Source organism: Nanorana parkeri, unplaced genomic scaffold, assembly GCF_000935625.1.
Source record: "Nanorana parkeri isolate BGI_ZX_2015 unplaced genomic scaffold, ASM93562v1 scaffold251, whole genome shotgun sequence".
NCBI lineage: Eukaryota > Metazoa > Chordata > Amphibia > Anura > Dicroglossidae > Nanorana > Nanorana parkeri.
In genome coordinates this window covers 274,024-301,597 of record NW_017306519.1, presented here as the reverse complement: position 1 = coordinate 301,597, position 27,574 = coordinate 274,024, and the positions used below count along the sequence as shown (strand labels likewise).

The 27,574-nt window shown below is 42.3% G+C and overlaps 1 protein-coding gene across 1 annotated transcript in view; it reads right to left on the bottom strand.

Annotated features, from left to right (window-relative positions):
* Positions 1-27,574, bottom strand: part of ABCA2 (ATP binding cassette subfamily A member 2) — a 140,642-nt gene that overhangs the window by 53,288 nt on the left and 59,780 nt on the right. The window contains exons 4-14 of the mRNA XM_018556764.1: positions 27,193-27,304; positions 24,009-24,172; positions 22,640-22,761; positions 16,121-16,228; positions 13,337-13,519; positions 11,292-11,510; positions 9,693-10,030; positions 8,247-8,406; positions 5,521-5,649; positions 1,091-1,258; positions 878-974 (exon numbers count right to left, since the gene is read on the bottom strand). Of these exons, the coding sequence (XP_018412266.1) occupies positions 878-974; positions 1,091-1,258; positions 5,521-5,649; positions 8,247-8,406; positions 9,693-10,030; positions 11,292-11,510; positions 13,337-13,519; positions 16,121-16,228; positions 22,640-22,761; positions 24,009-24,172; positions 27,193-27,304 (1,800 nt within the window). The remainder of the gene's footprint in view (positions 1-877; positions 975-1,090; positions 1,259-5,520; positions 5,650-8,246; positions 8,407-9,692; positions 10,031-11,291; positions 11,511-13,336; positions 13,520-16,120; positions 16,229-22,639; positions 22,762-24,008; positions 24,173-27,192; positions 27,305-27,574) is intronic.

The following is a 27,574-nucleotide window of genomic DNA, read 5'->3' as shown; positions in this document are numbered from 1 at the left end:
AACTATGTCCGTGATGAGTTCGCTCTCTTCTGTAACTCTGCCCATGTAGAACTTATCCCGCCCAGCAGCTTACAGCTTGATTTCCATTTTAGATAATTATCCTTGCTGGATTGTAACATAATGCCAACATTTGTAAATGCATTTTATACATAGCTAGGGAGAGGAATCATCTTTAGGGGGCTAGCCAGAAAAGGACCAGTTGGCCAGCAGTTAAGTAGGACCTCCTTGTGCACTGGCACCCTTGGCAAACCTGCTTCCTTATCAGGCAAGGAACACTAATCAGACCTCTACTCTGCTCACTACACATTTAAGTAAGTTTCCAGTATTAGTCGGACAGCACCTTGCATTAGTTTACAGCTTGCTTTCCAGTCTAGCAGAGCAGGAGGCTACAGGAAACTAGCATAAATATTCCAGTGTTTTAACTAGCTGTATGTAAAAATTAATTTAAAGGAATCAATCATTGGACTTAATGGTGATCATGATCTCTTTCTGATGGTCATTTTCAGGCTTTCATAACCGCTTGATCATGAGAAATCAGATTGAGAATGAGAGCACCTGGCCTGTGAGCCAACAATGGCTGACTATCTTCTACAGTGTTGTCATCCTAACATGTTTCAGTCACAGTCGCTGGACGAGGTGGTGATCAGGTTTACAGTAGGGGATGAACACTGACAGGACTTCACCAGTAGGTGAATGTTTATTCAAAATCAAATGAGAATGCTAGAAACAGGAAGTTAACACAGGAAACTGCAAGCGTTAAACAGTGGTGTGGCCCCCTGGTTATAGTGTGGCAGGGGTGAGTAAATCACAACAGCAGCTGCAGTTCATGCTATGAGGCTGAAGTTCTGCTTTACTGGTATTTATTTGAGAAACTCACTTGCAAACACAGTGACATTGTCATGGTACGCGTGGTTCAGGGTGTAGTTCACTATGCTGTCCTCGTTGGGAAAACCTTTAAAGATATCCACGCTCACCTAAGAAGAAAAAAAATAACAAGCTGGTTACATAGTTACATCGTTTGCAAAGGTTGAAAAAAAAAAAAAAAGACACGGGTCCATCTAGTTCAACACCGCTTCCGAAAGTCTATTACCTTGGACATGAAACGTGTCCATCCGCACGCTGCGTTGTCGATGGTGTCCAGCTGCTGCAGCAAGGTGCTGGTGTTGAGAGCGGTGAAGTTGGAGCTGAGAATACGGCGGAGAAGCTCGCTGTCAGAGCCATTTAGGAGCTCTGGATGTTTCTGCAGATCGCTGGTAAACTGTGATAAATTGAATCAGACAGTGTGAGAATGAAAGTGACAAGACACAAGGGACAAATGCCAGGGTTTCTGTAAAACATGTCTGCGACATTGGCTAGGGATATTCAGCTGAACCTGAAATGTCCTCACACAGGAAATGCTTTCACTTGCCTTTCCAATCTTGTTAGGTTATCATCTTGTATTTATAACATTGGGGTTGAGCTCGCTCATATATGTTAACACGTGAACCCGCAAACGCTTGGATTCGGCAACTCTGATTTAAAGGAAAACTACAACTTTCATTTCAATGAGAGAATGTTTTCACTCATTGCTGTAAGATTTGGCCAAAAGTTATTTTTTCATATAATTTTCAAATTTTTTCTAGATTGTGGCTCAATTTGCCAGCAATCTTTCTGCTACTGAGATCAAATCAAATACAGCATAAGCCAGCTATATATTATTGTTGGTCTGTTTGTTATTTTACTATTGGTAAATCGGACAGATAGCGAGCCACAGCAAAGGTGTCCAAAAACACATACGAGCAGCAGCTCGACCAGGTAACAATCTTATGTGTGGTTGTCAGCAGACACCACTGGCTGGCATTTCTTGGGATTGTCATGGGTATAAGGCTTTTTCGTAAGTCTACTTGAAATTGCATGTGAAGTTTTGAACACCTTCGGGCCAGCAGAGGGCAAGGTCTTAGCAAAATAGCTTTAAAGGAGAACTATGGGGTTAAGGCTTTTCCCCATAGTTCTCCTTAGGGTAACGGGAGGACACAAACTAGCGTCTTCCCGTCACCCTAGGCTCAGTATACCGCGAGCTGTAGCTCGCGGTATACTGAGACGCCGCAGTATACCGCAAGCTGCTGCTCGCTGTATACTGAGACGCCGCAGCTGAAGCGTATCCCGACAATTGTGCCGGGATCCGCCCAGCTGCGTGACTGACAGCTGGCTCTGCCTATCTAGAGGCAGAGCCAGCTGTACCCGCCCCCTCCCCCGTCCGTTCCGCCAGTCAGCGCTGGCAGATCGGAGCGGGGAGAGGGGAATCCAGCCCCTCCCCTGTCACGGCAGAGAGCTGTGACAGGATTGAGAGGTGAGCGAACGCCTGTATGTGTTCGCTCACCTCCCGATCTACTAAGCCGACCTGTGACAGTCTCATTGTCACAGGTCGGCTAGAACTATGAGGTGAGTGAAAAGCACTCACCTCATAGTTCTCCTTTAAGAAACGGTAAAGTGCCAAAAAAAACTCAATAAGGAGCCGATAGTTTGTTTATTTATTTTTTTATTAGAGATCGATAACCAGTGGCATTCAGGGTTACCAAATCTCCCTTCTTTGCGTATAACAGATATAAAGACACAAATGACAAAAAAAATACTCATAAGAGCATGAAAGTCAACTACATATATAAAAAAAAAAAATCAGGAATATGTGAAACTGTGCAAAAATACTAACTCTCTAATTGAATCAAAATAAATGATATATATTTATGTTACATTAATATTAATAAACTAAAATGTGTATATATATATATATATATATATACACACACACACACACACACATATATATATATATATATACACACACATATACATACATATACATACACACACACACACACAAACACAAACACATTTGCATATCCCCTATCCTTCTACAGTACTGATTACCACACAAGATGCTCTCGCCAATTTGACTTTAATTTGATAGGAGTTGTATTTAATTTGACTTCTTTGCATATCTGTGACACCTTATAGAAATTTTAGTTGATGTACATGCTTCTATAAAGAACATTTTTGTTTGTGTCTTTATACCTGTTAGTCCTAAAGAAGGGGGGTATGGTAACCCCTAAAATACATTTGTTATCAATCTCTAAAAAAAACACACTATTTGCATCTTGCATCTTTTTTTTGGGTGGTCCACCTTCTCATATACCCCAGGTCTGCGATCAAGGCCTTCCAAAGGGCGCCAGCAGTTTAGGAGCTGCCTATGTACTATATTCATCAAAGGTTCTACGTGATTCTAAGATCCAGCACCATTTCTGACCCAATTTGTAAGCAACGCAGCTGGCTTTTACAAGTTTAAAACCTAGATATTCCTATCAAATACATTTGAATAGCTAGAAAGACCAGATTACGCAAAAAGCTTGCCATATATGGCTTGAATTTCAGCCGATTCCTGCTACATTAGCCAACATTTGAGCTGTGGGTTGCCCTGTCAGCACCATCCTATCCAATACAGTGACAGTGCTGGGTATTCAGACAGCCACATGTGCCACAGTGCTTGAATACAATAGCTGGCAGTAGATATTCTTCCATCCACACTGTTTAGCATGAATGGGTAAATCAAATGATTTTCTCCTGTTCAGCCTGCAGGTTTGCAATGGAAATTCTACAAGTGTCTGGCTAGCTTAAATCGGTTATATGCAGGCTGCCGGTAGGCATGGCAATGGACCTTGTGGAAAAAATGTACCTGTTAACTAAGGATTTCATGTTGCAAATATAAAAAGTGAAACAAAAGTGACTAACACCATTTCACATTCTCTTAAGTGACTGAACAGGTTAGAAAGTTACAATATTAGCTCAAAATACGGTAGGTGTTCCCAGATAAATACACCATTCTTTACCTTTTTATTCAGTTATTTAATTATTTTAAACCTCCTTATATGTATTATTTGCCTCCTGGAGGATTCAGACAAGGAAGGACCAGCACTGTAAGCCCATTAGGCCCTACTACACTGCAGAGTGCACAGGCAGATGGCTGATTAGGGGGAAAGCACAGGGTTGACCTTATCAGTCTGCTGCTCCTCTACTATACTGGATCGCTTTAACTGCGGTAGAGACAAGTGAAGTCATATCCTGAATGTGCTGCCATACAGGGATGTCTGAAATAGAAAACTGGCTGAGCGGATTTCACATTTTTGCCAGCTAAGACAGTTCACACATACAACTGTGAATTTAGCTGTTTGATTCACTTTCTTCTCAACTCTAAATAGAGGTAATAAAGTAGCTTCACCATCCTGGCAGGAGGTGTGACAGGAGTGTGAAAAGTACAAAAATAACAGAATTCAAAATTTGCAATTTGCAATTTACACCCGCATATAGCATACTATATGTACAGCTATCAACTGTGTATTTAACACTTTTTCTGGAGATCAGGCAAAATAAAAAATGACAATATGATACAGTCAGTCATATGATGCAGTCTGTCATACGATGCAGTCTGTCATACGATGCAGTCTGTCATACGATGCAGTCTGTCAATAACATTTACATAGGTTTCATTTTATAGTGTTACAGTCAGGGCTATTCCTATAATGAGGCAGCCTCAGAATGTTGCCTCAAGGGTCACGTGCAAGGGCAGCAGGCAGCACAATGTTTGCAGTGTGTCTACCGCCCCCTTACCGGCCAGAGTGGCCCAGGTTGTGAAGAGCCAGGTGGGGAGATAGGTAAGGACCATACACATCTCCCCACCCAGCAACCTGAAGAAGCTCTGGCTGGTGCCCCTGAGCTCCTGGCAACTAGTGATGTCACTGGTTGCCAGGTGCTGAGCGGGACACTCTTGGTGGCATCCTGCCAAGATTTCATTTTTATTTGTGTTTTGTTTTTCCAGCTCTTAAAATATTAAAATATAATTTTTTTCCCACGAGAGGAAAAAAAACAAAAACCTATTGCTGTAGCTGCTTAAAAAGTATTAGCTGGAATTGGGCTTCGATTTGTTTGTTGCTTACCTAAAGTCCATCTAAGACTACCCTGACCACAGGGTGACAACACTGCTGTGTGATTTTACTGCAAATCAAACAATGTTGTCACCCTATAACAGGAAGGGGAAAGAGGATAGAACTACTGGCAGAAATAACAGGAAATAAAACTATGTTATGGGGGGGACTCAGAAAAACAGAAACTGGTGTATTAATGCTAGTGACAGACTGCAGCAAATGTGTAATTTATTACATTTTACCCATAGTTCCATTTTAAATGGAGACAACAGTAGCTTCTGAGGTTGGTAAAAATGGACAAAGGTGGTCCTTAAAGAGGAACTTTACCCACCAATTTAATCGTCTCCTAAAACAGTTTTGAGGCATGCCAGCGGTTAAGGTTGTCAGTGTGCTTATTTCAGCTGTCCACTGAACTTTCAAGCCCTTAAATGGCTAGTGTCATAGCTGATCACATATGTAGCACCATGGCAACTGCAATCCACATAGAGGCTAAGATGGCCCCTTCCTTGGCTGTAAGGTATAGGAGGTGGTAGTTCCACTTCAAGAGCTTAGCAGCTTTGCTCACCTGTTGCAGCCACTGAATGCGCTGTTGCAGTACACCATCTTCCAGGAGGCTGCGAATCTCTGATGAAATGTTCATCCACATCTTGGCATACTGAGTCACATTGCCCACAAATGCAAACGTCTCATTTGCCTGTTACATAGAAAAAGGAGGACAAAACAGCAGACTATCAATTCATTAGGAATCAAGAACACCACACTGGCAGTTCATATGTATTGGGAGATACTGTATAAGGATGCTGCCATTGCTGACATCATCTCTCTGTTATAACAATCCAGCGGCTCCTACACTTTATGAGTCACTCTTCTTGAATAAGTATGTAGATCAGAAGTTCTGATTTCAACCTGTCTTCGCTGGCTGCATACTTGTTTCAGGTCAGCAATTAAGTTCAGAAACAAAAGACAGCCAGGCAGCTAGAATTTTAGGAGCACAGCAACATATTTCTCTAAGTGTGGGGTTACTTTCACAGTTTAGCAAGTTGCCAACCAAGAACAAGTATGTGCCTAGCAGAGGCACTGGCACTTCACTGGGTGAGAACATGTTCTGGGACAGTGACCAGCCAAGTTGTGAAGGAAAGTTACATAGTTAGTCAGGTTGAAAAAAGACACAAGTCCATCGAGTCCAACCTATAGAGATACGGAGAAAAAAAGAAGAAAAGCCTAAACAGAACACTATGCCCACAATTACCCAATGTTGATCCAGAGGAAGGCAAAAAAAAACCCCTATAAAGCATGGTTCAATTTGCTCCAACAGGGGGAAAAAATTCCTTCCTGATCCCATAAGGCAATCGGATATTCCCTGGATCAACAATCTGTGGTGCTTAATATACCTCTAAGAACTCAATATCCAATAATAATCTGTTTATTTAGGAATACATCCAGATGTTTTTTTAAACAATTAACCGAGCTAGCTAGAACAAGCTCCTGGGAGAGTCTATTCCACATTTTCACAGCTATAACTGTGAAGAATCCTTTCCATATGCAAAGGTTAAACCCTCTTTTCCTCCAGACCCAAAGAGTGCCCCCTTGTCCTTTGCAGTGACCTTAACGTGAATAATTTGGCTCCAAGCTCTTTATATGGACCATTTATGTATTTATACATGGTGATCATGTCCCACCTTAATCGCCTCTTCTCCAGAAAGAACAAATTCAGGTCAGCTAATCGTTCCTCATAGCTGAGCTCCTTCATGCCTCTTATGAGTTTGGTCGCCCTACGCTGCACTTTCTCCAATTCCACAACATCCTTTTTGTGAACCGGTGCCCAAAACTGAACTGCATATTCCAGATGAGGTCTTACTAATGTTTTGTACAGGGGCAGGATGATGTCTCTGTCTCTGGAGTCTAGACCCCTCTTAATACAAGAAAGTATTTTGCTTGCTTTAGAAACTGCGGCTTGACATTGCATGCTGTTGTTGAGTCAATGGTCTACCAGAACACCCAGATCTTTCTCTATCATTGACTCCCCCAAACATACTCCCCCTAGAGTGTATGAGGCATGCATGTTTTTAGTCCCCAAGTGCAGAACTTTACATTTATCAACATTAAATCACACAGAGCATTCAGATCTGCCTGTAAGTTGGAGACATCCTGTAAGGACTGTATTCTGCTACATAACTTGGTGTCATCTGCAAACACAGAAATAGTACTTTTAATCCCCAATTCGATGTAATTTATAAATAGGTTAAACAGTAAAGGGCCCAACACTGAACCTTGGGGAACACCACTAACAACCTCAGACCATTCAGAGTATGAATCATTGATCACCACTCTCTGAATACGGTCTTTAAGCCAGTTTTCTATCCAATTACAGATGGAATACTCCATACCTACTGACCTTAACTTATACATTAGCTGCATGTGGGGAACTGTGTCAAATGCTTTTGCAAAGTCCAAGTATACTATATCCACAGGCATTCCTCTGTCCAATTTGTTACTCACTTCCTCATGAAAAGAAAGTAGGTTTGTTTGACAACTTCTGTATTTTGTGAATCCGTGCTGACTATCACTTATGATATTATTTTCAAGCAAAAACAATTGAATTGCATGTGATCCTTGATCAAACTTTCAAGTATCTTGCCAACTATTGAGGAGTCCTTGATGCTCTGATTGTATATTAATGGAAGCTTTAAACAATAGATTCTCCCTACTATCCCACCCTTATTGATCCCCTTCCCATATCCCCCCCAATCCCTTTTCTCTGTCTAAACACCAGTTGCGCTATAGTAAGCCTCTGAACCTTACAGTTTTTTACCACAATGTTCTTTGTACTTATGCTGTTTGCATGATATCCTTCTGGACTACCTTACTTGATTATAGCATTCTACTATGAAAGACTGATTTTGTATGCTCTATTTGCTACACCATTGTATTCCATACTGACTGTGATAGAGTGATCATTTTTATTTGCGATTAAAACAAATAAAAACCTTTTGAACTGAAAAAAAATGCCTGTGGTTCCACTTTAATATTATTAAACATTACCATTCCTTCTAGATTAATACATTACACCAAGTAGACTGACATGGCCTACCTCAGTAGCTACAGAACATAAAGTAATATAACGTATATAAAGTAAGTTGTTGTTTTATTTCAACAAAACTAAAGTTGTGAAAACATAGTTACAATTAATATTGTGTTGAATCATGAAGGGAAACCTCACCCTTTTCCCAATATGATTTACAGCATAGCTTTGTAGTCAACACACATATAAAAAACAGTTAAAATGCTCACCTTCCGAATAACTTTGTCAACTTCTGTCCCCACTGGAGAGTAAAGGATCTTAGGATTGCTGGTCATTAAGTGCACGAGAAGACCCAAGTTTCTCTGCTCTTTGTTGGTGAACCCCAAAGAGCTCATGTTCCCCTGTTTCAGGGCTTCTGGCTCGATAGTTCTAAAAGGACCCATCAGAAAAAGAAGGTTGCTATCAAAAAGATGCTAAAATAACATGACCACATATTCAAAGAAAATTTTAAATACATGAAAAGGCAGAGCAGGCACCTCCAGGAGCCCCAAAACTCATAACCCTTAACTAGGCAAACTGTGACCAGAGCTCTGGCCAGCCTCTCTAACACCCAAACTTTTCTAATGGCCACTAAATGTGACAGCTTGACTAGCTAACAGGGAGGTAGTGTTTGCTCTACACTCGTATAGGCAAATTTCACACCTGCGAATGTAATGTGGAGGATATGAGATTTATAGCAAATTAAAGGATAAGTGCACCTTAAAACAAGTACAGGGTCCCACTCTTCCTCAATTTATCAAGGCACAAATACCAGGAAACCAGTTACCATGCAAATTAAGTATTTCAAAGCTGGCCACGTCCCAGGCCTGGCTAAAGAGGATAATAGCCACCTTGATCTTTTTTATTTGGCACCTTTGTCAGGCAGGTGCCTTTTTCCTGATTCCCAAGCCTGATGCATGAACAGGATTCTAAAGGATAAAGGGAGCACCGGAGGTGAAAAATAATGTGGTGGCCCAAGCAGTGAGACCTTCGGACTCTGAACAAAAAAAGGTATGTGGATATGAACAGACCTATTTGGATGGTGAAATCATTGATTAACATTGCTATGTGCACATTTCCTGGAGGATAACGATTCATCTGCGATTTTTCTTTTTTTTTTTCATGGAGCAAAGGTGAATTTACACTTAATGTTATGATGAGAGCAGAAATGTTGTCTCTGTTTGTTAAAGGAGAACTATGGGGTTAAGGTTTTTCCCCATAGTTCTCCTTAGGGTAACGGGAGGACACAAACTAGCGTCCTCCCGTCACCCTAGGCTCAGTATACTGAGACGCCGCAGCTGAAGCGGATGCCGACAATTGTGCCGGGATCCGCCCAGCTGCGTGACCTATCTAGAGGCAGAGCCAGCTGTACCCGCCCCGTCCGTTCCGCCAGTCAGCGCTGGCGGATCGGAGGGGGGAATCCAGCCCCTCCCCTGTCATGGCAGAGAGCCGTGACAGGATCGAGAGGTGAGCGAACGCTGTTATGTGTTCGCTCACCTCCCGATCTACTGAGCCGACCTGTGACAGTTCCATTGTCACAGGTCGGCTAGAACTATGAGGTGAGTGAAAAGCACTCACCTCATAGTTCTCCTTTAAAATAACATCATCAATTATTACATTCCTGATGGTGCCTGGAACACACACCCTAGTTACAGTTGAATCTATCTGGCACTGACCGGTTGATGCCACAGAGGATGGGCTGCAGGCCAGCCCAAAGCTGAACGAAAGCGGAGAATTGGCCACGTGGGTTTTCTTCATCTGGTTCATGCTCCTGGGTCCTGCCATCTTCACCCTCTACTGTAGAGTTAGAGCCGCCAGTGGAGTTGAAATTCCAGCTGGTAGAATTAACAGGCGTTGGGGCACTCTTGCTGGAGCAGGCCCCCTTTGGTAAGAGTTTGGCCAGTGCTGAGATGATATCCACATCCTTCAGGATCTTCTCCACTTGAAGCAGGTCCTCCAGGAGAGAGCGTAGCCTGTGCTGGGTTTCAGTGGCATTCACCTCATCCAGGCGAAGCTGTGACATAACAAAAGTTCATTCAAAACAGATTCATGGCTCCAGTGTACAAAAACAGCAAGGTGGAATCTCTTATTTCCACATAAGTAGATGGTTTACAGAACAGAAATAGTGCTAGATTCACATATTTATGTGTTACATTTTTAGAAATAAACATTACAAACAAATGTAAATAATGAGGTCTTCCAGAAAACACAAAGGCACTGCTAGACTTTCTAATTAGGGAGTTCAGCATGCTTCGCAAATACATCATATATACACACTTTAATAAATATCTACAGTATTTGTAAAAATAAAGATATTATTAAAAAGATACTTAACATTTATATAAATCAAGTTTATAAACCGGTAAGGTTTCAAATACTTATCACCAAATGGACCAAAAAACATTTTACTGTCCCATTAAAGGAGAACTATGACATGAGTGATTTCCACTCACCTCATAGTTCTAAGCCGACCTGTGACAATGAGACTGTCACAGGTCGGCTCAGTAGATCGGGAGGTGAGAGAACACATACCGGGTTCCCTCACCTCTCGATCCTGTCACGGCTCTCTGCCGTGACAGGGGGAGGCACTGGATTCCCCTCTCCCCGCTCCGATCTGCCAGCGCTGACTGGCGGAACGGACGGGGGAGGGTACAGCTGGCTCTGCCTCTAGATAGGCAGAGCAAGCTGTCACTCACGCAGCTGGGCGGATCCCTTCATCTAAGTCAGGATCCGCTCCAGGTGCGGCGCCTCAGTATACCGCGAGCTGTAGCTCGCGTTATACTGAGCTTAGGGTAACGGGAGGACGCTAGTTTGTGTCCTCCCGTTATCCCAAGGAGAACTATGGGGAAAAACACTGACCTCATAGTTCTCCTTTAAAGTGAACCTGTTCTTTGCCCATGCAGGCCAAAACATAAATGATCACCTTTCACTGCTGCATTCAGCTGCCAAGAGTGAAGTGAAAATACAGGTCTACGTTAAGATCAGTGACTCCTTTACGTTATAATTTCTGGACCACAGTAAGGGTGGAAGGCTGTCTGTGCTATCCCCAGGACAGGAAGTGAGGGCAAATCTCTTTCCAACTGGACCACAACCTAGCAGAAGTTTTATCCCTTCCTAAATCAATCAAAATTAAAAAACAAAAAACATTTGGGTGGAGTTAGTGTCAGCCAGCTGACAGACATCTTTGAGGGTGAATGGACCTGTTCATTCAGTAGCCTTTTATCTATGACCAGCCTTTGTTGAAATTGTTAGGGCGTTTCTGCTGGAACACTTACTTGGCTGACCGTTTTTCGGACATCAACTTGCTCCTTCAATTCCCCAGCCAGCTCCTTAAAATGCTCCATACGTGTCGGCTCACTGCCGGAACATATAATGCTCCTATATGAAGTTAGTAAGGGCCTCTTTGCCTTTGACACTCCAAGGATATTGCTCAGCTCGTCCAAACTCCCTTCACACGTAAGAGATTCCAGGTTTGCTGGGGTGAAAAGAATCTCCTGGTATAAGACAAGTAAGGAAACAAATTATTTATCTGAAAGTAATATTTATTGCAACGCTCACATTTTACTTGATAGTGATGTCATATTTCATAATCAGATTTGTAAATGCTCCCTCTTGTGGCCATCTGTATATCTGAGAAGGTGATTATCAACCCTGCTTACAGCAGATCTCCGGCATACAAACTGCTTTATCCCTGCACCCGCCCCAATTCCCCCCTAACCACCTGATTAGTTTTCATTTTTTTTTTCTTTTCAACCTCAATATACCTTCAGATTGGTAATACATCGGCAGTCATGTGACTGTTAAAGCACCAGTAACCAGTTCTCATTAGGCCATGGGAGGAAATTGGTTGCATTAACTTGTCACATACTGGAGAGGGGCTGGCCTTAGGGGTGTGCGAGCTGTGCGGCCGCACAGGGCGCCACGGCAACATCGGGGCGGCTTCTCTCCTCACCACTGGCCAGGAGGGGGTGCTGCCTGCTGTCAGGATGGGCGAGCGGTGAGGGGGAGAGAAGCCGCAGCTGTCAGGATGGCCGAGGGGGGAAGAGATAGGAGCCGCTCTCATCCTGTCAGTTTCAGGATGACAGCGGCTCTGTGCGTGGCAGAGCGGGAGATCGGTAAATATCATTGATATTTACCGGTCCTCTCCGTGTGAGAAGGACAAACACTGGAGCGATCGTCTGATCACTTCAGTGTTTGTAAATAACTGGAGACACATAGTACTATGTGTCCCCAGTTATGAATGAACAGGCTGTGATTTAAATCACAGCCTGTTCATTAAAGATTTCCTCAATGGGGAGAAGCACTCACTACAGAGGCTCCTCCCCATTCAGAACCTGCTGATAGTAAATATTTTTACTATCAGCAGGTTCTGAATGAATGAGAAGCCTCTGTACTGAGTGCTTCCATTGATTGAGTGCTGAGGATGCTGAAAAAGAAATTGAGGACTTTGTGTCCTCAATTTCTTTTCTATTTTAAAAGGGAAATGTCAGGGGTCCGTTTGGACCCCTAATATTTCCCCAAAGCCACCCCCCCCCCAACAGTAAAAAATAAATAAATACAGAATTAAAAAATTAAAATTTAAAAAAAATTAAAAATGTAAAAATTTAACTAAAACACAATACTGGAGAGCAAGTCTGTATGTGGGAGAGTCTTGCGGTAACGGTGTCATGATGTCACTGGAATCAGTTCGGAGGCAGCATTTTTATGACTGCCTGACCAGAGAGGCAGGGGATTGGATGATGCAGGTGTCAGACAGCCTGGAAATTAGGGAGCGGACCTGGATTCCCTAGCAAGTTCAGAGGCTGAGAGTTATGGGTAGGGGGTTTTCATTGCTGTAGTTGAAAATGAAGATGTTGAATGCCATCCACTATTGATTATAGAGTTTGGCTTTAAAAACAACCAACAGTGTTTTCGCAAATAGTTTATTAAGTTGAGGACTAAAAGATTAAGTTATTAAATGTATGTTTAGTCAAGTATACATGGAATATTGCATATGATTATATCATATGTATAACCAACAGATGGCACTCTGGTACTATCTCCACAGGTTTACCAGGCTAACAAATTGCTTTGCTGAAAAAGCGTGTTGTTTACATAGATCAGTAGCTCAAATTACACACACAGCTTAATGAGTCAGAACAATGACTTATCACCTCTTCCCCTGCACTATGTATGGTTCACTACAGGGTTTCAATGAAAGAGTGACAGTTTGAAAGGAAAAGGCTTCTGCTGTTACTGCATCTTGCACTTCGTCATTGCTCTTTGCATTGCTCAGTAAAACAGACAAAATAATCACAAAATTTCAGTTTGTAAATCCTACCTCTAGCTCTTTCACCGTAGCCTGAGGATCGTAGTTGTTAGAAGATGTATTGGGGATTGCAAGGCCAAGGGCCAGAGTCAGGAGGCGGAGTAGAACCAGTCTATGTCCAGACTTTCTGGGATCTCGCAGAGCCTTATGGATCAAACCTTCTGGCAAAGATTTCAATTTTCCTAGAACGTTCCCCTAGAGCAACATAATTCAATATCACATTAAATAGAACAGGTTCAGTTTGTTAGGTAGAGCCAGATGAACTGCCTCAGTTCCTGGCTTCTTATATGTCTTATAACAGTAAGATCTCCCTGCCATAATTCCTGTCTCTATTCCTTTTTACCTGGAAGTTTGGTGTCCCCCCCCCACCCACATTTGTGTTTCAGTTACTTCTGACAGGCATTGTAGGAACCCTCAATGGTCAAAGCAGGGGCTCCGACCCAGGAACTCAGCAAAAATCTCTCACCAAAAGAGCCGCCAAGATAAATAAACTGTCAGTGGATGTAACTCGGCAGTATCCACCAACAAATACGAGTTTCAGTCAGTTTCGGGTGGACTGACCCTTAAATGTGGCCATATATAATCAGAATATTTGTAAGATTAATCCACATCTTGAATACATACTTCTGAATTGACCAAGGAAATTTAGGTATTAATATGGATGTAATAAAAAGCCTATTGAGCTTTCCAGACTCCTAGGAACATGCAAATGACCAGTAAGATCCTTTGAAGATTGCCATAAGTCATCCATTAGCCAATTTTGAGCTTACAATGATTACACCATGTAGGATTTGATTAGACCATGTAGGATTTCACTGGAGGGAGACAGAGAACACAATGCAGGATAACTCTGAGCCAGTTGTCTCCATTCAGGTGATTTTCTATGGAGAAGGGGGTGTTTTAAGACGCCAGAAGAGAAGACTGCCATGGCTCACCAGCTATGGTTAGACATATGCTGGTCACACACACTGAGAGATTGTGTTTTAGGTGTGATCTATTGGAGGAGAAACAAAAAAATACCAACACCACAGTAGTGTGAGGGCCTAGATGAATGGATATACCTGAATACATTGTAAAGGAGTACCCTCACACTACAAAGCAGTTGGCAATTTTGTCTTGTCTTCAAGGCCCATCAGCGCAGCAGATTAGGCAGGTAACCTCACACTCGTAAGGCAGCTGTTGGGAGGACCTAAAGATAGACGTGGGAAACATCTGCAGTAAAACTCAGGGGCGTATTTATAAAGCGGTGAATGGGACATTCACTAAACATTTATTGCAGGCGAATTAACAACTATTTAATAGTACGGGAGCTAGAGATTTACAGCTAAGACATAAGGTGCTGCATATTGTGTAAAGAATGGGGAGTGCGACAGTGTCTCCAAACCTGGAAGAACTGGGATATTAACGCTAAAATATTATATTTTGCATAGAATGGGGAAGGGATTGCACTCCTGTCAGATTTTAATTGTGCCCTGTGTCTCTATTTAGGAGATTTCCCCTCACTTCCCGTTACAATTAGGTGGCAGAACATCTGATAATGTTTTTATTGCTGTCTATGCCTTCCTGTTGCAGTGACAACCGCGTCCCTCATTTCTTATACAGGCATCACATGGACAGGAAGTGAGAAAATCTGCCAAATAGAAATGTAAAACCTGACAATAATTTAACTCATACCTAGCTTATCTTAAACAAACAAAAAAAAAAAGATTTAGTAGGGCTTCAAGGTAATGGAACATATCTAGTACACAGAGGGAGTGGTGGGTTTGTTTTATTGGCTCCAGACAGTTACATTAAGGTATTTAAAACCATTTTTGTTTTTATTTTTGTGTGAAATGGTGAGGGCTCAGAACCTCTTTCAGATGTTTATTGCAGTCTGTGTCCCAGTTACAGAGATTCACTGTCTCTATTTGTCCTGGTCACCGATAGTAAGGAAAAGTCCAGATTTTGATCTACCAGAACAGCAATATAAGAGAATAATAATCCTCCAATAGGGGACACATGTGCTGGTGACATTTCCCTCAACTTCCCGTTGTGTTTACAGAACAGGGTAGTAAAGGGAAATCCCCAAAAAACAGATGGCCAAAATTCACATGGGTTTCAAGCATTGCCTACTCCACCCACGGCTTTATATACACATTAAAATCAGGTAAACCCCCAAACAAGATTTAATAGATTGAGCTTACCAGTCTTTAGATATGGTGGCTGCATTCATGTCCCTGGGTGGCTATGCTTACTCCTCCACTGTATCTATGGAAGGAGCCACGGTTGTCACCCAGGCTGGACTTCATAATATTGTGCTTTCAGATCAGCTCACAGGAATTGACAAGGACACAGCATTTCTGACAAGATCAACAAGTATTTTCTGTACTTGCTGAAAAAAATAATGCAGCCACCACATCTAAGAATTAGTAAGCTGCAATATATGACCTTATGGTTTTTGGCTTTATATACGCTTTAAAGTCTATAAAAAAAACAAACAGCTGTAGTGTTTATATCACATCTAAATGTGATGGATAACGGCAACAAATTTGGCAGTATCCTACTATACAAATGAGAGCTCTTTATAATTCATACAAACAGCAGGATGCTAACCCTCTTACACAACACATTTGTATTATTACAAAGGATGGCTGCCAAGAGTTAGATCATAGTATCACTGTAGGCTGTTCACTGATGTAGTTATAATGTTATATAATTAATATAATGTTAATGTCCATATAATGGTAGAATTGTCTATTATCTCATAAGAACTTGTCCACAAAAAATAGAGTTTGGGTTGTAAACCCAGATACTCACCTGGAGATTGAAGATCTGCCCCCCTGCTGAGGTGGCCGCATCCCAAGGGCTCTTGGCTGGCAGGTCTTCAGCAGATAGGTAGGAGGAGCTGAAGAGCAGACGGTAGACCTGGAGGAGTAATAACACATGTAGTGACTCAGAACCAGTCCATGGAGGTTCTTTATGATACGATCAGAGATCTCTATGCACTAGGAAAATAACTGGAATTGGTATTCCTAGCTATTTTCTGAAGATGGGAAAGATTTTGAACAAGGTAGGTTTGGTAAAAAAACACATCCCCACCACTCGCTCGGCCACAAGGACCAAGAATTCAGGGTCAAAAACGGATGCTCTTTCACCACGATATGTCCTTCATATTAGCAAAATCACAAATGCAATAATTTAGAGTTTGGATAAAGTTTTGATAGTTAAAATGACACTAAATTCAGGAGTTAAATCTTAAAAATACATTCAAGTACCCTCTTTACAAAAATGTACCTTATTTGTGTATCACTCGGCTGTAGATCCCCGAATCATCTCTGAATTGGCACTGTCCTTCCTTCTGGAGGGTGGCTACTTTTATTCCCCATGGTTCCTGTGTGTATGTTGTAACGTAGCCACCGCAACAAGATCACTTCTGTGTTGGACTACAATCGCATTACAAATGAGTAAACTAACAGGGTTATTCACAAAAGAGCAAAGAGTTTGGAGAAGGCAGAACAAGTGAACAATCTAGGCCAAAATCATGGATTTGGAAAAATTCTCCAATTCAGCTCACTTTCCAGTTCAGCCCTGTTGTCCTAGATTGTTCACTTCTTCTGCCTTCTCCAAACTCTTCACCCTTTCGTGAATAACCCTCTAAAATGTAAGATTGTAGTCCATCACGGGAGCGAGCGAGAAGGAAAGACAGTAGAAAGGACAGAAGAAAGGACAGTGTCCGCACCAGTTCAGAGATGATTTGAGGATCTACAGCCGAGTGATACACAAATATGATACATTGTTGTTAATAGTTAAGGCACTTGAATGCATTTTTAAGATTTTACTCCTGAGTTAAATGCCACTTTAAAGTTGAATATTGAAACTTTAATAAAATCAGATTGGACTAATGTTGAATTCCAGGCACCAATATTTTCCTTTAAATAAATCCCTGAAAAGCCACTAAATTATATAAATCCGCTTTGTGTGCATTAAATGCCTTTGCAAATACAGTTATTAACGGTGACATCATAATTGCGCTACACATTGCCTGTGGGTAGAGCAGAGGTGTGGAAGGGGCCAATCAGCTCCACCAACTACAGTCTGCCTGCAGACAGCTAAAGTAGGGGGCAGAGACAAGACCAATCAGTCTGCACCAGAAAAGAGAACAGCAGTGACCGGTCTTTTTTACAGGAAGTTTCTGCACAGAGACGTTTCACACTGGATTACTGCACTGATCTGCAGGAAATGCACAAAGCAAGATTCAAGTAAGAATCGACATGCCTCTTGTATTGACACAATAATTGTTTATCCCGGGGTCCAGCTTTAAATACACTATTCAATTAGACTAATGTCACACATGAGAATTTATCCACTAAAGCAGGCCCAGATTCCCCACAAGGCCACTGAGGCCAGGCCTCGGGGCGGCAGCGGTGTGGAATAAAGTTCCGGGCGTCGGGGGGCGATATCGCTGCGAGCACGTGTAAAATGTGTGCAGCCTGTCCGTCCTCCCCTCCTCCCCGGACCTACCTCTCTCCTCTTGTTCCGTCCCCCCCCCGGCCGCCGAGTCTCTCCTCACTGGCTGCCGATGTGGGGAGCAGAGCAAAAGTAACCCTGCCGCTCCGTGCATACAGTGAGAGGGGAGAGCTGTGCTCTTCCTCTCTCAGCTGTCACAAGAGTTCCAGCACAGTACTGTGCTAGAACTCCAGTATTGGAGGTGACAGGTTCAATAATTGCAGAACCTGGCCTTGGGGCAGCAGGGAGAGTAAATCCAGCCCTGCACTACAAGTTTTGTTCCCTCAACATATTGCGTCAAAATGTAAGTCGCTGACAAGAGAGCAACACATGCAAGCAGGTGAGCCTTTCATTGCCCAGGTGTGCTCTAAAGTGATCCTACCACTGGCAAATTCTGGCCAGCCAGGAATGTTAATCTGTGGCAAGTGAGACAGTAGCCTTAAAGAAGACTTTCAGACCACAAAGTTACATCCGAGGCAAAAGCAGGGGCTAAATGTTTATAAAAATCAGTGCTTGGTGACTATTGAGCAGATAATGACTTTTAAAGGGGCGAGTTCACCTATATACAATCTTCTGCTCGTAGAATATTTGCAGAGTTTTTCATTCATGTTTAATCACCTTCACGTTCGTTTCACAATGTTTGCTTCTTGCCACTTCTTCAGATTCTGTTGGTTGCCAGTAATGACCTGCGAACATCTGAAGCCTCCATGTGTACAGAACAAAATGGCTGCAGGGTTCACCCTAACCTGCTTGTGATTTCCTACCACAATATGGGTTTGTGTACACGGCACTATACTGAGAAGTCAGACAAACTCAGCTTGCTTTAAAGGGGAAAAAAAGTGTGGCATTTAAAATCAGCTGGAATTGCTATAATAAAGTTCAGTCGATAAAGAAGGTAAAATCTTGTATCTCTATAAAAGCAAAACGCTTCCAAAGGGTTCTGGGAACACTAGACCTGATTTAATGTAGAATAGGGTGAAGTAAACCTGTTTTTAAACATTCAGCTTGGAGGAAGAGCACAAGCTTTCATGACGATCAGTGAACATTTTCAACTGTGAAGAGCGGGGAGATCAGACTATTCACACAGTAGACAGACTCATCCATACAGCACACCCTACACCGCTTCATAGCAGCACAGATAAAGTGAGCCTGTAAGGACAGAAATAACCTGTGAGGACAGGAGTTGCCCACCTCCTGAACTAGGTAGTAAAGCCAGCATTAGGGTGACAAACTAAAGCTTGTACACAAACAAGCCATTCATTCAGTTTGGTTCACTATAAGGCTAGCTTCATACTTTGTGCTGGTATCGGGCCTTGGCTGTGTGCAGTGCTGTTCATTTTGAATAGCACCCACACACTAAAGGAACGCACCTACATTGCAGAGCATTGAAACGCACAATATTTTTTGTCGATACTAAGGAACTGGCAGCCCATTCATAATAAATCGGTTATGTTAACACAATGCATGAAGTAACGCACATTAATGCACCGCAAAGGTCTGAAGGGCGACTGAAAAGGAGAAAGATGGGGAGAGTGAACTCTACTTATCCTCATAATTAGAGCTGATGTGCGACACTGAAGCTGTCACACATCGGCTCTATTGATCGGGAAGTGAAGGTCACCACTCTCTGCAGGGAGAGGATCGGGAACTGAGCTCCCCACAGGGATTCCCTCCTCCCCCCTCTCTATTCCTCCAGCACAGATTGGAGGAATGAACAGAGGAGGGGCGGGCACAGCTGTCACTTGTCGGCTATATAGCTCGAGAACTGAGCAATCGCAAACCGCTAATTGCTCAGTTCAGGATCTTCTCCTTGCAGAGAGTGGCGACTGTCAGTCACCGCCCGCAGGGGATCCCCCTGCACCTCTCTGTTCCTCCAGCACTCATCAGAGGGACGGATGGGGGAGGGGGCAGGCACAGCTGGCTCTGCCTCTCTCAGAGACAGCTATCAATCAGACAGAGGGATGGATCCGGACAATGTTGGATCTGAATACGGGATCTGTCCCAGCTGCAGCGTGGCTCTGTGCGGTCAGCATAAAGTGGGCAACAGCCCGCTATATGCTGAGTTTTGGGTCACGGGAGGACATTAGTATATATCCTCCTGTTTCCCTAAAGAGAACTATAGCAAAAAAGGGTGGGCCATAGTTCTCTTTTAATCAAATGGCCCTATCTAACTGACTCAGCTACATACGGTAGCATGCATGCAGAACATACAGTTCTGGGATTCCATAGAAGGACCAGCATGCTATGCCAGCTAAGTGTCATGGGTGCACCATGCATTAAATGTTTCTAAAATATAGATGTTACATAAAAACATAATCATTATAACTTCTCCTGCAATGAGACTATGACAAGAAACTAAATCACCATTTTAGAAGCCGCTGGCAGAATCTGCCATTCCCCAACTCATAATTATTGCTGTGTCGGGTCATCTTCTCGGCCTTGGAAGAACAATGCATAGCTGAGAAATGACAGCTTCCATCAGAGGCTTCTGAGATAGGTATATTGCTTTGGGATAGATTTCCTTTACTCAATCTTCTAATGATTTATCATTACAAACCAGCTCCTCAGAAACATACCACAATGTAGTGATTATCAATTCAGGGGTTAAAAGGTCAGAGTCTCCAGCGAGGAAAAGAACAATATATCAAATACTTGTTGTGGCCAAGGCTAGCTCATTACTCTCGCCCTCCCTCCACCCTACATGTAGCAGTAAGATAGTAGCCTTTAGCATATGTCACATAAGATATAGCAGGAGATCGTGGGTCCCATTTATAGGTGTTTTAAAAGGGAAACTACAATGACTTCAGAACAATTTTTATTTTAGTTTTCAAACCTACTGTGTCAGATCTGTTTTATTACTGTATGTATGAAATCTTTTTTTTTTTTATATGACAAAGGATTTCCAGAGCACTATGGGCAAGACCTGCCCTGTAATTTCAGCATGCAGTTTTTAACCATTCTTTTACTCATCTGTGTGAGCATGGCCATTCATGTTGTAATGAAAAAAGTAGGCCTCATTCCTGTGGATTTCCCTTTGAAAAATTGCACCCTGAAAAAAATGTAAAGAGACAATGCCCGACTTTTATCTGCTTTTGAAGCTGGACTCCAGGCAAAGCAAATATTGTCTAAATACAAGTCACAATAATTTTTACTTGAAGCTTGGTGTCCTTTTACTTCTTCCAGATGTGGACAGTAATCCTGCATGAACAAACTCCTGAACTTTGCCTTTGCTGGAGCTTCCTGTATTATAGACTGGTCATTGCTTGTCTCTTCTACTTGTACACATTGACTGGTCTTGTATCTGCCCCATCCTGAGCCTGTAAGGGGAGGAATCCTTGGTTCCACCCACAGCTCTGCTCTCTGCACAGGCTCTATGCAGGCTAAATGCAAGTGGTGATGCTTTTTCAAAGTGAAAATGTTTGTGCTTGGAACTTAGCTTAAAGTTACTATAACAAACGCCTAAAACAACAAACTACACAAAAAATGAAAAACAAAAATTTAGAACACAAAACCTTTAAGAGCCATCTATAGTCCTTAATACAGTTACATAATAGATAAGGTTGAAAAAAAAGACAGAGGTCTATCAAGTTCAACCTCTGTATGTAATTGAGTTTTATGTGTTGAAAATAACCCTACAAGCGCAGGCCAATTTGCTGCTGCGAGTGTTAAAAAAAAAATCCCCTTCCCCATACATCCCTATGTCAACTGAATTTAGCAATTCCCATAGCCCTATATATAAAATAGCTTCCACGGTCAGCAGAAAGGTTTTTTCAAATTTATCCACACGCTCAGCTAATATTACTTGGGTTACAAGGGTTGGAAATTCATTTTCTCAAGGGGCCACATGAGAAACTGGGACTGTTGTGGAGGGCAAAACCAATAGGCTGAACTTAATTCTGCTCAATATTAATTTGATAAAAAAGCAGCCAATGACTGCAAAGGAAGTGGACACCTGACGTCATTGGCTGCTAGGAGGCCAGCGGTGCTAGCAACCAAATGACTGAAGGGGGGGGCCTGACATTGGATGCACCGGCCTCAGAGGCTGGCCATAACCGAGCGCCAGTCAGCAACTGCCGCCTGGAAAAAGTACACCTGTCTCAATTTAAGATAAAACCTCTTTTCGTCCAATCTTAAATTACAGCCAAGTGTCTTATTCAGAGACTTTAGAATAAACAGGTTATTACAGATTATATAATCTAACCTTATATATATTTATAAACTGTGTTCATATTCCTCCTTAAGCTCCTCTTCTCTAGAGTGAATAAATGTAATCTTTGTAAACGTTCCCCATAATGAGGTCCCCCAACCCCCTAATAATTTTGTTGCCCTTCTCTGAACTCTTTCTAGTTCAAGAATGTCCTTCTGATGGATTGGTGACCAAAACTGAACTGCATATTCAAGAAGGGGCCAAACCTGTGTTTTATAAAGAGGCAGAACAATGAGGGGCATTTATCAAAACTGGAGCAGACAAAATCGGGAGCAGCTGTGCATGGCAACCAATCAGCTTCTCTCTTTCATGTTCAAATTTCAAAGAGAGAAGCTGATTGGTTGCCATGGGCAACTGCTCCAGATTTTGCCTGCTCCAGTTGTGATACATTCCACTCTATGGATTCATCTCATAATTATATGCACTTTTACTACAATCTATGTGGAATGGCGAAATAGTTCCAGGTAATGGCGGCGGCGCTGTAATGTTTCCACTCATAGATTCAGTCAGGGCCCCTTTCCCTAAGACAGCCACAAATCTAATTGACCTGGGTTGAGATCAGGGGTAAGTTAGCCAATCCATATTCTTGTACTGGGCAGATGTTGAGTACTTTAACAGCTCACCTCCTGTAAATTGATGCTGGATCCAGCCAACAAGTCAACAACATTACTGGGCAGAGATAGATTAGAACGAAGGAATTCCCGGAAGCTGGTCTTGTTTTTGACCACCGAGTCCAGAGTAAAACCTGCACCATGGAAATACAAAAAGAAAAGATTCTATAGTCCAAATGCATAACAAGGTTATTATAGCCAAGTGTGGTCTACAGAGTCTGTGGCAAGCTCAACACTTACCAGTCCAGGGTCAGTACAATTTATTTTAATATGCCGATGACTATGTATATGCTAGTGTATAGCAGACAAAATGCATGGAAAGCAGTAGGGACAATCACCAACTTTCTATTTGAAATCGTTATTTGTTTAGGGCTCACATGGTGCTTCAGAAACTCTACAGGGCTATGTGCACCAATGCCTATGGCGGCAGTGATTACAGATTTGCATTAAAGTGTTTCCAAAGCCAAAACTCCTTCAGTTTTCAAGAGTAGAAAGTGGTTAAAATTCCTTGTCAGATATTTTTGGGTGTCCTGTTGAGATTTCCCCTCACTTCCTGGTCCCCGAGACACAACAAGAAATGAATGGGATTCTATGTAAACTGAGGCGGAATCCCCTCTTGGACAGTTGTCGCTGAAAGAGGCAGATTTCCTTTTATTCCTGTTCTGGTGACTGCAAAATGTTGGGATTTCCCAACACTTTCTGTCTCACTGACAACTGTCTCCAAAACAAATAGAGGGGTTAATCTACCTATTGGAGACGCAGACATCAATTAGAACCCTGAACGAGTAAAAGCTGGATTCAAATTACTGGAAGATTGGGAAGATCATGATAAAGCACAATGGCTCTGGCCCTCTCGACAAAATCAGGGTGTCCCTCAGACAAGAGGCCCAGAATTGAGTTTTCAAATGTATAAAGCCTAATGAGAGCACCAAACACACAGTCTGAGTCTCAAAACATTTTAATAATAGAATTGGATAAAAAATTACAGCCAGAAGAGCCATTGGAGGTTTAAAGACTTTCCTTCATTTAGGGCTACAAAATGATATGAACACATATGAAAACCTTAATTGGCTTATATAAGCGATAACTATCTGACTGGTGTTCTAACCGTTCCTCCCTTTATCCAAAACGTTAAAGAAGTCTTTGGACAAGGATACCCTGTCGGTTTAGGGAACATCGATATAGGAAGTAATGTTTTACTGATAACAAACCAAGCCCAATCCCAGTGAAAAGTAGAAAGTCTTAAGCAGTCCTGAGAACATAAAAACTGTGTAGTGTGTCTATGGAATTCTCTGGATCTCACCTGGACCTGGAGTGCTATCAATGCAATGTTAAAATCCTGGTAAGCATGGTCTGACTATATGGATCAGACAGCCCCTACCTGACTGGCGGTGGAAGTGATTCTCCAGGGAACTGTGGTCACTGCTCAGAGATTCCAGGTGATGTTTTAGTGATTCAAGCTCCTCCTCCAGGCCAGGCCGGTCTGTATCAAACAGGTTACTATTCTCAGCCACCTCCGTGAGTCTTTCCAGCAGTTGTGTGACCCTGCAGGTAACAGAGAGGCAAGACATTTAGATAGCTCATCCAATACAGATACATTAGAGGATTGTCACCTGAGAGGTCATTAAAATAAACTGTGTGACAATCAGTGTGTCCCTGGGGTACCACAGGCCAAGGTAGATATTCTAGGTAGTTAACATCAGTTGTGGGTGGAATAACCTTTAAAGCTGAACACAAAGGCAGGAAGAAACAGGCACACACTGAAGTCCTCCAAAATATTCTTTATTGAAAATTGGAGTGACACATACAAGAAGACCTGCTACCTTTTAGGCTGAACTGCAGGTAGATGTGAAAAAAGTGTATAGGACACACTGTTGATACAATATCAGGGTATGAGGGTCTTCCATGAAGAGAAAGCCCCTTCAAAGAAAGGGTTCTTGGCAATGGATCTTATGAGAACAAAAAACAGCAACTTATTTAGGTGTCAACCTCTGGTAAAGTAGGGGCCATTATCTGAGGACCCTTCACATTGTTTAACCCTAGTAGTTAGACAATGTATTTTGTTTGCAGGCTGGCTGGTGAGTGTGCTGGGAAATGTTTGCTTTTGCACTGTGTAAAGCCCTTCCATGTGCACCTTGCCTTAAAGTTAGTTATGAATTGATGAGTGCATTTGCAATTTGTTTCACTTAAAGTATAGGACACACTGTTGATACAATATCAGGGTATGAGGGAAGAGTCTTCCATGAAGAGAAAGCCCCTTGAAAGAAAGGGTCCTTGGCAACGGATCTTAAGAGACAAAAAAAACAGCAACCCATTTAGGTATCAAACCCTGGTAAAAGAGTGGCCATCACTGAGGACCCTTCACATTGTTTATCCATACTTGTCAGAGTTTGGTGAATTTTTGAAGACATGCTTGCAACACAAATGGCAATTAATGCAGTTATGTGTTCAATATAAGCATTAAAGCCTAACTCCAGGCACGTTTCTTTGCATTTGAATAGGGAGGGGAAGGCTCAAGAGTTTCTGTCACATTTCTATTTCTTTTTGTGAGCCTCACTTCCTGTCCCAGTGACACAGGACAACAAATGGGGTGGGGGAAGGTGGTTGTCAATAGGACAGGACGTTCCAGAAAGAAATACAAATGTTGTTTGACGTTCCAACCCTTCTCCACTCTAGGTGTGTGTTTGTTTCTCGTCTCTGAGCCCACTGGAGAGATTTCTTATCACTTTCTGTGGCATGGGGAAACGGCAATAAAAACCTCTAAACCTACGCACTTTATCCAAATCAAAATAAAATAGGTCGGCTGGAGTTAGGCTTTGAAAGGTATTCGCAAATGGAACCAGTCTAAATACCTAAATATGTCTCCATATTACCCTCTAATGCACGTAGGCAATAGGCTGACAGCAGGAGAGAGCAGAATCAGTCTGCTTCTCCGCCTTCACCATTCATTAAGCAAGCTGGGGTGTGTTTTGTGTTCTTGAGCTAGCTATGCTGCTGCAGTGAAGTTCTAGGATCCGTACTAGTTCCCAAATAGGTTTAACGGTGTATTATACGACTTCCCTTGAGCTCTGCTTTAAAGCAATGTCAATTGGGCAGAATTGACAAAATGCAACTGTCACTTTCTCTAATGGAAGTCGCTTCCTTGCTGGCTGAAACACTGCAGATTATTGATTGCCAACAATGGTGCAGAGCCAGAGCAACACCTCATTGGACCAGGCAGCCAGGGAGCAAAAGGAAAAGGTGAGCTGAGACTTAGAGATTCTGCTACTGGCGTCACCAGCAACAGAAATCTAGGAAATACTCAAAATGATAACTTGTATGTAGACAGGAGAGGCTTCCATCACTTTCTCTAAGGATGACAGGGTGTCACAAGGATGAGTTAGCAATGGGAAATCTCCCCAGACAGAAATTCTAAACCTTCCCCACTATATGCAAAACTAAAAAGAAAAGAGGTTGAACTTTAAAGGGAATCTGCCAGAAGAGAATGATGGAGGCTGCCAATGTTGATCTCTCACCGTAAGAGAATAATGGAGGCTGCCAATGTTGGTCTCATAACCTAAGGTAATGATGGGGGCTGCCAATGTTGACCTTCCCATTTTTCCCTGACTGTTATGAAGACCCAGGAGAAGCATAGAGATAAGGAATTGCAACCCTTTTATGACACTAAATTATAGAATGTTTGTTCTGGGTCTGTGATTTTAAAGGGCTTCTTTCATGACGGAGTCACTTTAAAGCCCAATTGAACTTTCAGTTTCAATTATGTAAATTAATTTAGGTCCATTAAAACAAAAATTGTGCAAAGTCTTACAGTTTATTTTTTTAAATTAGCCACAGCCTTCGTAGTAGTAGAAACGTCTGCGTCCTACAAGCAGCTGCAGAGTGAGACTGTAAGAAAGCAGTGGTCTCTGTGCATAGGTCTGATGTCCCTTCAGAGCCAGAGCTCTCCAATCAGCAGGGGGCATGAGCATTGCCGATCGCACAGCTATAGCTTTGACTCAGTACAGGGCATGTCAGACCTCTGCAGTGAGACTGCTTCTTCCCCACAGAGGGCAATGGCCCCCACTCTGCAGTTGCTGGCAGGAGACAGGCTTTTCTACTTGGGCTGCTTTTGAAAGAAAATTAAAAGCATTGCACACCTTCAGTTTTGATGCACCTGGAACGTATTTAGCGGATTTGGGATTTAAATACATGCATGTGTACTGTTTTAGCTGCACAGATATTTGTAGTGCTCAGCTCAGCACAGCCAAGATAGTGACACCACTATTTGCTACTGCAGCTTTGCAATTTCAGGTGCCACCCACCCACCTATTGACCTGTAAATAAGTAATGTCATACTGATTAAGTCTTCTCCCTCTGCTCTCCTCCAAGCTGTTTAAACACCTACATCTAGCTCTCTCTGTCTGAAACATGATAGGCTGACAACACAATGCAATGCAGTAGTGTGTACCTATGCCTCATTCCTCATTTGTACCTAACTGGAGAAAAGGGTGTCATTTTGATATTTGCCTGGAGTTCTTCTTTATGCAGGTAGTTTTATCAAATTTCAAGGGACTGGCTCTACTTACGTGGAGTTGGTATATTGCAGGAAGCCATACTCATCTCTTTGGCCATCAGGACATAGGGACTGCATAACTGGCAGTATCCCAGCAGATGTAAGTGGAGCTGCAGTGTAGAAGGCTGCGAAGCAGAGTAGACAAGACAATAAAATCAGTGACTTTAGATGACGGCTGGGGACAAGACAAGTGTGTCAGATTAATAAGCGGTGATAGGAAAATGGTGAACACTGTACTGTCCTTAAAATATCACTCCATTTTTCGCCACAATTTTGACATTATGGGGCAAGAACAGTAGGACAGTCAGTCAAAAAAAAGCATCAAACGAAATAAATAAATAATTAAAAAAATAATATAATATTAAGACGAAAGTAGAATATAATAAAAATTATAA